The sequence below is a fragment of the Myotis brandtii genome, unplaced genomic scaffold (assembly GCF_000412655.1).
Source record: "Myotis brandtii unplaced genomic scaffold, ASM41265v1 scaffold240, whole genome shotgun sequence".
Taxonomy (NCBI): Eukaryota; Metazoa; Chordata; class Mammalia; order Chiroptera; family Vespertilionidae; genus Myotis; species Myotis brandtii.
Window position 1 is genome coordinate 2,607,498 of NW_005359064.1, and position 11,413 is coordinate 2,618,910.

The 11,413-nt window shown below is 37.2% G+C and overlaps 1 protein-coding gene across 1 annotated transcript in view; it reads right to left on the reverse strand.

Annotated features, from left to right (window-relative positions):
* Positions 1-11,413, reverse strand: part of PIEZO2 (piezo-type mechanosensitive ion channel component 2) — a 290,522-nt gene that overhangs the window by 131,855 nt on the left and 147,254 nt on the right. Inside the window, exon 7 of the mRNA XM_014540247.1 lies at positions 10,638-10,851. Within this exon, the coding sequence (XP_014395733.1) occupies positions 10,638-10,851 (214 nt within the window). The remainder of the gene's footprint in view (positions 1-10,637; positions 10,852-11,413) is intronic.

Here is an 11,413-nt window from a genome sequence, read left to right on the forward strand (position 1 = left end):
ACACACACTACCAAAGGAAAGTAGAACTAACATTTCTTAATTGCCTTCTGATTACCAGGCATGGGCAGACCCTGTGTGCATCAATATTCACCACAGCACTCTGGAGCAGGGATAGTAGCCCCATTTTTAATATTAGCCTCCCTCCCCAATTAAGAATCATTATCCAAAGTCTCTCAACAATAAGAGGTAAACCTAGTCCCCAAGAAACATACTGAATATGAACGAAAATCTCTAATTCCTTAGAAAGTGAAAGCTACTTACTAGTTTAACCAAGTTTATTTTAACCACCAGGGATGAAAACTATTATTGAGTTTTCTAAATAAATAAATAAAAAACCATCACTAGTCTCCAGCAAAATGAAATATTTGCCAACATCACACTTAATGAACCACATATACCATAGCTTCTTTCATTTCTCGTTGAACTGGGTATTTAATACCTAGAGGACATGTACCACAGAGGGTGGCAGTGAGAATGCATTAAAGTTGGCTGTGACCTTTCTGGGAAATAATTTTCACATACATCTCACAGTCAGAGGCCACATCTGGGCCTGGGAGTTCAGGAAAAACCTAAATAAGTTTCACATTACTTTGATACACAAATAGATAAAATGCAAGGATTTTAGGAGACAGAGAAAGAAAACCAGCTTGGACAGGGATCTCCTCAAAGTCCACTGTGTGATCAGTAATGTTTGAGCCTGAAAGTGCTGAGGCCCCAAACCAGAACCTAGTGGGGAGATACATACATAAACAGATTCTTATGGTCCACTGCAGCAAGTTCTAGAAAGCAAGTGTGTATAGTGTAATAACTTCTGTTCCTCACAGAAGAAAACTAGGGAGGTTTCAGAAGGAGGTGCTCATACTAGGCTTTGAGAAAAGAGCAGGAACGGTGAGGAAGGAGAGGAAGGACATTTCCAGGGAAGGAAACAGCACAAAGGGTAGAGCAGCTTAACGTGCTTAGGGAACTATATGTGTGACGCCATAGAAGGCTACCGTTTCTAGACATGGGGAAGTGAGTCTAAATAAGAAAAACATTTTCTGTATGTTAACATGACGACTATAACAATAAGATCAGTTACTTTTTAATAATCACCCCACATTGCCAAGCTCTGGATATGACATTCTCCCGTTTAATACAACACTCACTCTGCTCTGAGAGGCACTTTTCCTCTCTATTTTGTAGATGAGGAGACACAAGCACAGGTGCTCTGTCTAGAAAGTAGCAGGGCCAACATTAAATCCCTAGCTGTTGAACTCCAGAGAATGCACTTTCAAATGCAGTCACCTCAACGTCACCTTATGAGAGGGAGGACCCCATTATATCCTCGATGGCATTTGGGAAAGGGTCCTGACCTGTTATAACATGGTGCAGGTGAGCTGCTCTTGTAGATATAAACCCTCGAGAATGAGTCTGCACTGTCAGGTCAACCAGGCCTGTCCTAGGTCCCCACAGAAAGTAGGGCAGATTCTCTCTGAAAACTAAAAGGGAGCCTCTTCCTGGGAGATGCTCTCAACAGACAGGAGGTGAGATATCTCGACCACAGCATTGAATCACGGCTGAAATGCTGGGAGGCCAGCTTGGGAGTTTAGTTCTCTGGGTTAAAAAGACAACCTGTGCATAAGCTTGTCTACCTGGTAGGAAGCAGTGGCTGCTTTTGTATATAGCACCAGGTGTCATGGTTCAGTAGGACACCCATTTCCCAGGGGCCCTGGGTCCACAACACAAGTGACCATAAGGTTGTAGAGAATTGCCTGAGTAGACTCAGTGCTTCAAGTGTTCATGTTTATTGATTTTCCATTTATCTGTAGAAAGTCAATTTTTCTTTTGGCTTCCATTTTCACCTTTCAGATGAGCAGAGTGAACTCTGTATGACACCTATAGAACAAGTCACGTGATCATTAAGGATGTTCCCAAGATGAAACCAAGAGTTTGGTTATAATTATATCATCTACCAACTTTACAAATTGAATAACTCTATAGATTGACTGCCAGCGCCATCTTCTAAGAAAAAAAGAAATGGTAAGGAAAGGTTTCACCCTGGTTGGATTAATTTACATTCTTTAGCATGAAAATGACCTGCTTTACATTTATTTTTCCTCATACACTGGACTGCTTCCAGATGAAGTTCTTGCCAACTGTTCTCCATTAAAAACACCTTAGCCGTTCTGTGTTGTTTCTGTTCCTAGACCTCAGATCACTCTAATGCAGTGGTTCTCAACCTTCCTAATGCCGCGACCCTTTAATACAGTTCCTTATGTTGTGGTGACCCCCAACCATAAAATTATTTTCGTTGCTACTTCATAACTGTAATTTTGCTACTGTTATGAATCATAATGTAAATATCTGATATGCAGGATGTATTTTCATTGTTACAAATTGAACATAATTAAAGCATAGTGATTAATCACAAAAACAATATGTAATTATATATGTGTTTTCCGATGGTCTTTGGCGACCCCTGTGAAAGGGTCATTTGACCCCCAAAGGGGTTGCGACCCACAGGTTGAGAACCGCTGTGCAAGACAAGACACATCATAGCAGCCCTGGGCTAGGCTGCAAACGTGCATTCATTTAAATCACCTGGCTTGTATAGCTATTTGAAAGCAAATTGCAGACCTATCAGAAGAACTGATTGCACTGTTTCATTTTCTAAAGGACCCACTAGCCTTTCCAAGGTAGAATAAGAAGACACATCACATTGAGGCCTTTATTACTCCTTACACGTTACTGACATTTTTATGACTATTATAAAAATAGTATAAATACAATAAATAATGTTGTACTTTTAATGTTTGTTTTTTTTAACATTGTTCTCATTTGTCATAGAATGGTGCTGGGGTTCCAGGCTTTGCTTTGCTTTTTTACATGTTTTTAACACTAAAATAAACATAAGCCTTTCCTTCACTAAACATAATGCATTTTCCTATCAACACAGTTTATTGAAATAGACATAAAAAGGATAAATAACAAAGGACAAATTGTTGTATATTTAATAGAGAATCCTACTTTCATAGAGTATGGCCCAAGAACCTTCCCCATTTCTTCCTACCCTTTCATTGTCAAACTGTAAAATTTAAGATGATAATAGCAACAAAACAACAAATTGAATTTGAGTAAACAAGTCCAATCCCTACAGTAACTCCTGTGAATAAGAGGAAGTTTGGGAGTTGGAATGCAAGTCTAAGATTAGAAGAGACAAAGAATTATTCAGTCACAACTCATCTCAAAGCTTAATGTACAAAAAATGTTCATTAATAGAGTTGAGAAAAAAAGTATGAGTTCCAAGTGTCTACATTGTGATTAAGAAAACGTTCATTAATAGAGTTGAGAAAAAAACGTATGAGTTCCAAGTGTCTACATTGTGATTAAGAAAACAGTAAGCATTTCAATCTCCTGCCATGCCCTTCACCTTGGCCTATGTCAGAACTTTTAATCTATATAATTCAAGATTAAAAAACAGAGAACCCACTTTTTGTGAAGGGTTGTTTTAGATGAGTTCACATCAATTATTTTTGTTATCACCTTCACAAGGACGTAAGTCAGTGCTGTCAAACTATTAAAATTGGTTTTTAATTCATGTCAGTAATAGAAGTTTAAAGGCATTTTAGAGCTTTTTAACAATGCTTCTCACATTCATGATAATGCAGAACAAATCAGGTACACCTGTGTGGGGTTATGCTAGGATATAGCCTTGATTCCTCCTCCCAGTCAGTTGAATTGTGTCTGCCTGGCAGGCGGCCACAAGAAGCAGAGCAGCTCATACTCAGGTCTTTTCCCATGTCCTTGACAGCCCACACGCCTCACCAGATTGTTTCTTTGTCTTGGCCTGCATGCAGACTGTTCCCAGCACAGCTTTCTCCCCACCCCCTCTTCTAGATAAGCCCTTACCTGACCCTGGGCAAGGGCAGAAACTCATTCCACAGGCTCTATCAGATCTTCCCCATATGTAGGTATTAAAGGCTATGTCCTTCCTCTCTGGTCCCTGCTATGGCACTCCTTGGATTGAGGTTCCAATGTTACAACTGGCCTCTGTCCTTGTCCTCTATTCAGTACATGTTTTGCACATTTAACACAGAAAGCCCATAGAACAGAAGTTGTCCAACACTTCATAAACACCTTTCAGGTAGGAAAACAGATCAGGACATGCACATGTATAATTGGAGGAATCTGAATACTAGCCACCACATTTAATTCTTGCTTCATGCCTTTCAACATTTAGGGTGCACTCTGTCTTCAAAATTCCCTATATTACAAAATTCGCTATGAAAATACAAACCTTTTAGAGAAGGGACTACACTTTGGATAAGCTAAGTCAAATGTTGTTTAGTTCACCATTTTTCTTAGGAAGACCTGCTAGGATAACACTTGTAATAGGACTCTATTCTGTTAAACTATGTTGAATAATATATGATCCTCCAATTATAATTATGATTCCTCCAATTATATGTGTGTATATCCTGGCCTGATGTTGCCTCAGGGAGAATTAGTGATTCCCATTAATTTTTGCACATAGGAGTCACATGACCATATTTTCCAAAACAAAATTCAGAGCTCATTATTTGATAGTTATGGGAAGGTTAAGACCCTGTGTCTGAAAGTAGGATTATTCTTCCCAATTCTGAAATGCTATACTATATTACAACCATATAACAATTAGTGACCACTCTTTTGAAGTTGAGCTTCAGCAAAATAAAGCTTCAAAAAGAATCCCCATGACTAAATGTAAGACTGATCACATACTATTCAACATAGTTTAACTCTTCTGCTCTGTCTCTAGGTTAACCTTGATCTCCAACCCATTCCATTTACTTGTGGGTCCCTGCTCACCTTCTCCACACCCTTCCCTGGCTAAACATAATGGAAAGATTCCACCACAGGTCTGGATGGAGCTGGAAGGAAGTATATGGCCTCTAGAGGCCATTGTGTTGAAAGGAGAGATCACCTAGAGAAAAATAAAACCCTAGATCTGTGCCCCTCCTAGGTCTGGGATTTCATTTTATAACACCTGCCTAGTGAGGGAATCTCAAACCTATAAATTATCATAATGTTGGCCCAGGATCACTGAAACCTAGAGATGCTCCAGCAGAAGCAAGCACCAAACAGCACTCTAGGGGCTCCTTCACAACCAAGAGAACCAGGGGTTGCATTTTACTTATCATGAGTATTACAGTAGGTCCTCGGATTACGTCGGAGATCCATTCCTACAGCGTGACGTAATGCGATTTTCGCTGTAAGTCGGAACCCACCTACATAAGCACCTATGTCACTCACATGGAGCACATACACAGTAGTAATGAAGTGAAACAGTAAAAAAAAATTTAAAAGAAAGATAACAAGTCCTGACCTATACTTGTGGTAAATACAGTAAATAATAGAAAACATAAAGCACATATGTACATAGGTCGAAATGATGGAACTTTTTTTTTTAATAAATAAATGGGAGATGGCGACGTAACCACAAAACAACGTACATCGAGTCCGACGTAACCCGAGGACTGCTTGTACTTAAATTCAGAAATAATATGGGTGCTCATCACAGCATTACTCAAGAGGGCAAAAATGAAGGACAATCTAAATCTACATGGTTAAAATCAGGGATTTACTAAGTTATAATATAGCCACACTATCAAACACTTTGAAGCCTATGAATCACATGTTAGAAGAATATTGCATAACCTAGGAAAATGCAAATGCAATACTTGAGTAAAGCAAGTTATAAAACAGCATGTGCATTATTATTCAAAGTTTGTTTTAAAAAACACATATGGGGGTAAGAAAAATACTGGAAGAATATAGACCAAAAATAAACAATGTTTATTTCTAGGAGTTAGAATTACATTTAAAAAAATTGTTTTCCTTTATTCTTCATTTTATTTTTCCAAATAGTCACCAACAAACATGTATTATATTAATGATAAAGAAATCAATTCAATTTTTCTAAAAATAATGATAATTCACACCAGAGAGCCTATCTGAAAGCTTATGAGGTGATAAACAATGGCTTGGATTATTTTAAGAGTTCAGCCACATCTGATGCTGGATATAGACTGGAGTATGTATGGTTATGAAATTTATGTGACAAATGTTCATGCAAGATATTTTTTTTTGCAATTTTTCTTCTAACTCAGAATTTGGGGTTAATAAAATGCACTAAAATTAGGCCTTATAAAAAGTTATTGTTTTAAAAATGTAAATTCCCAAACTTTCTAGGACTAAAATGCAATATACTATTACCACCAAATTAATGTAGGAAAGAATCTGCATTTTATATATACTTGTATATTACACTGTGTAGCTCAAACTGTCTATAACCTGCTAAGCAATCTAACTTCTAATGACTTACTCTATGAGATTACAGTAATGGACCTTTTAAACTATTTAAAGGAATTATCTACAAAATGTCTATAATAAATTATAATTTTTAGTTTGTGGCCATTTAAATGAAAAATAAATGTTATTACTACTGAAATGATCTACACCATTGGTTGGCCAGCCTGGTCTGGTTCACCACCTTTTTGGGTATAGCTTGTGAGCTATAATTTTTTAAAATATATTTTTATTGATTTCAGAGGGAGGAAGGGAGAGGAAGAGAGGGATAGAAACATCAATGATGAGAGAAAGTCACTGATCGCATTGATTGGCTGCCTTCTGCATGTCCCCTACTGGAGATCAAGCCGGCAACCTGGACATGTGCCCTGACTGGGAATCAAACCATAACTTCCTTGTTCATAGGTCAACACTCAACCACTGAGCCATGCTTGCTGGGAATTTTTTTTACATTTTTAAGTGGTTGGGTAAATATAAAAAGAAATTAATATTTTATGAAATGTAAAAATAATATAAAATTAAAATTTTGATGTCTACAAACAAAGTTTTACTGGAATATGGCCACACTCATTCTTTGACATCTTATCCATGGCTGCTTTTGCACTACAATGGCTTCTTGAAAGAATTTCGACAGAGACCATAGGCCTGAAAAGTCATTAAACATTTACTAACTGATCCTTTACAGAAGAAATGTTTTCAAGTGATTCTAAATTTTCTTTGTATTTTTTATCATCAGTCTCTAGATGTCAGAAAAGATTCTCAAACTGGGGTGGGGTTGGGGGTGGCAGGGACTACTGCCCTATAGAAGATATTTACTTTTCCAATAAAATCATCCCCTAAAAGTTAGCCCTTCCAATAGCACAAAACATTTACTTCCATGTGTTCTATTAATAAACCAAAAATTAAACATCTAAAAAAATCAAAGTATTCATTTAGTCTAGAATTAATATCTATACTGAAATTTAGCATTTATTCACTCCTGCCTAAAACGAATATTATGTAAAGCTACACCATTAAAGGGGTTTCTTTATTGAAGTACAATCTATATATATAAAAGGCTAAGTGTCCATCCGATCGGTAGCTATGATGTACACTGACCATTATTAGGGGGCAGACGCTCAACGCAGCAGCTGCCATGGCGTGCACTGGCCATTTAAAAATAAACGGCACCACGGACCTGGCGCCCACAAACCAACACTCGGCTTCCCCCAAGTGGGACACAGGCCCCACCACCACCCCAGAGCGACATCCCACCAAATCGCAGCCAACTCTGCCAAGACTACATGGCACAAAATGCAGCCCACAGCCCCGCCCAGCCTGGAAACAGTTGCTGTGGGTGCCAGGTCATGACATCATGTAGCAACACCCGGCTTTCTCTCCCTAGCAACTAGCCTCCTTAGAGTTTCTTCAGCCCAGGAACACGACTTGCCAGGTGCAAACATTTTACACTTTAACCAAATGTCTGTGAAGCATTTTCCTGTGCCTCATCTCATTTGATCCTCACAGAAGTCCTGGAGTAGGTAGATAGGAGACTTGGTAGAATCCTATTTTCTTTTCATTAGCCAGAAAATGGAGATTTAGAAAGTTTAGAAATTTGACCCGACTGAAAAGAAGTAAGAAATGGTGGACCTTGAAAATGACTTCAGGTTTTCTCATTGTGCAGAATATAGTCAAACACTGCTATAGTTAAATATTTTACCCTTTGTTCTTCCTGCATGATCTATAATAACAATCTGCTTTTTGTTGATATTTACTGCTGTTTTGCTGGCAATTACCTAAAAGAGAAGTTGGGGTGCTTCACTGGGCTGGAAAAAGTTTAGCTAAATGAGAAAGCAGGTCTAATTAAGCAAGTTCATTCTATACATATAAAAGGCTAAGTTGACTTGTGCATGAGCAACACATATAAAGATCTCGCTGGTGCCAATCGCACGCATGTGTTTCAATCTGTCATTGTCAATCGTAAATTTTGTTGACACTTCTATAATAGAGAAAGGGCAAATAGCGATATTACAATATTTCTTCTAATTAATTTCCTTTCAATGTGCATGAATCCGTGCACCAGGACATTAGTTAACACATAAAATCATAATTTTTTAAAGTGTACCACTTGATGATATGATGTAAGTATACAGTGTAAAATGATTACCTCAATCAAGTTAATTGACATCAATCACCATCTTACATAGCTCTTTTGTGTGTGAGAATGTTTAAGATATACTCTTTTAGCAAATTTCAGGCATACAATACAGTAATATTAACTATAGTAAACCTGCTATACATTAGATTTTCAGAGCTTATTCATGTCATAATTGAGTTTGTACTCTTTCACCAGCCTCTCCCTCTTTCCCCCACCCCACTGACCTGGCAATCACCATTCGACTGTCTGCTTACAGGAGTTCTTTTTCATTTAGATTCCACATATGTGATACCATACAGTATTTGTCTTTCTCTACCTGACTTATTTCACTTAGGTACCTATAAGACTTTCCAGAGACATATCAGAGAGAAGAATTCTGGCACAGTCTTCACTTCATCCTGACATTCTCGCCATTTCTCTTTCCTTTTCTTTTTTCCATAACTTTTAATTATGAACTTTTCCACACAAAAAGAAAATTTAAAATACGGCAATGAATAATCCAATGACAATGACCTAGTTGAAATAACACACTTTCTCTCTCTCTCTCTATGTATTTCTCCCTCCCACCTTCCTTCCCACCCATGTTTGTCAATAAACTAGTAGAAAGTTACAGAAATCATGACATTTCATCCCTAAATAATTCACCATGTATCTCCCAAAACAATGACATTTTCCTGTAAAGCCACAATACAATCATGTACCTAAGAATCAACAAAAATTCTATACTATCATCTCATAATCAATGAATATTGAAATGTCCCCATTTAACCTCAAAACTTCTCTTCGGGGCTTGTCATTGAAGGAGGATGTAACGTAGAGTCATATTTGTGCTACGTTTAAAGAAGACCAGATCATTTGCCTTGTAGAATCCACATTCTGGATTTTTCTGTTTTCCTGTGGAGTCATTTAAATTACTTTTCTACCTTTTATATTTTCTGCAAATTGGAGGTTAGGTCTAAAGCAGTGGTTCTCAACCTTCCTAATGCTGTGATCCTTTAATACAGTTCCTCATGTTGTAGTGACCCCCAACCATAAAATTATTTTCATTGCTACTTCATAACTGTAATTTTGCTACCGTTATGAATCGTAATGTAAATATCTGATATGCAGGATGTATTTTCATTGTTACAAATTGAACATGAGCATAGTGATTAATCACAAAAACAATATGTAATTATATATGTGTTTTCTGATGGTCTTAGGCAACCCCTGTGAAAGGGTCGTTCGACCCCCAAAGGGGTTGTGACCCACAGGTTGAGAACCGCTGGTCTAAAGGCTTAAGAATATGATGCTGTATACCTTATATTACATCACATCTAGAAGTGTAAAATGTTGACCTATCCCATGTTTGTTTATGTCATTTTTGATCAATTAGTTAAGGGGTTGACCACCATTGTAAGGGTTTGATTTTTTTCCTTTGCACTTAGCAAATAATTAGTGAAAATATACTTTGTCATTATTGCAAACATCCTTCATTCCAAGAACCTTTTTAAGTAATGGTTTTAGTTTGTAACTAGAAACAAGTATGTCATTAAGAATTGATGAGTAGTAATTTTCTAATTCTATTATTCCTTTCCCTTTCATTAGCTATTGTTATTCTGTAAAGAGGAGTTTTCCCTCATTAACTGAGAATGGCTTAGAGTTCCTCCAAAAAGTCAAAGTAAATGCTGTATTCTTTATCTTTAATTCCCATTCTCACAGTAAGGAGTATGTGTAATTGTCATCTTTATTTGACACAAATTAGATTTCTCTCTCTCTCAGCATGGACTCATGTATTTTTATTTTTAAAATTTTAGAATTAATGATTGACTATTTAATTGATTGATTCTCAATATGTCCTCCACTTGGCCTTTGAGAGCTCCTTCCAGCTGGGTGCTTTAAGATGCTGTCATTATTCTTTGATATGAAATGTTTTTCCTGGATCTCTTTCCACAGCTGAGACCATGTATCTGTCTCACTTGGTACAAACAGCAGCTTCCTTTTTTACTGTCCCAGCAGCACCTCCATCTGAATGGATCATCTACTACTTCCTAGATTGTGCCAATCAATAAATTTACTGCTTTCCCATCCCTAGAAGAACCCCATCCATCAAGAAGAACACCTGCAAATTCAAACAAAGTCATATAAGAGGGCCACCTCCCCTTTAATGTCTTAATGAGTTTTCATCTCTTACCTTGCATAGTAGTCATTGGGTGGAACTGCTTCTTGAAAGAATTGGAACTGGTATAAATAAAGTCCAATCAAGTGTCCCGCAGTGAAAATAGCCAGGAGAACACAGAGACAGCTGAACAGCAATGGGTCGAATGTCCGGCACCAGGACCACCAGGTGCACAGACCCAAAAATACAAAAAAGTAGACAGATGAGGTCAAAGATGGCAGCATCATACCTAAGGAAGAAGAAAAACAATCATGAAAAATTGCATTGAACTAAAAATCATTTACTACTCAGTAACTGCAAGTACTAGAGATTATATAAATTTCTTCCATGGGTTTTAGGTATTGATCAGGTTTCTAAAATAATCACATTTTATTTATAAAATCAGAATCAATGCTATTTTTATTATGAAAAAAGTCATACACAAAGTGATATTTGTAAATATGGGGAAATGCCAGATGAGGAAGAAATTCTACCTATGGTATTTGAGCAGAGTAAACAGCTAATCTTCACACCAGCATACTTAATTGCCTGTTTCCATCTTCTGTTTCTCCCTAAAAATTTTCAGGAATACTGTATGTCCCTTCCAACTTTCCCGATACCACTTTTAAAATAATGATTTAGCTTGTTTTTTAGTTAACTAGGATTCATAATAATATTACATTCTGTGGCAGTTAAAGTTTCACTAACATGTTGTCCTACCAGACGAAATCTGATTTGCACTATCACCAAAAAGGGAAACGTAAACGAAACAATTCCTTTACAGGCATTAAAAATATTTCAGGGGAAGTGGT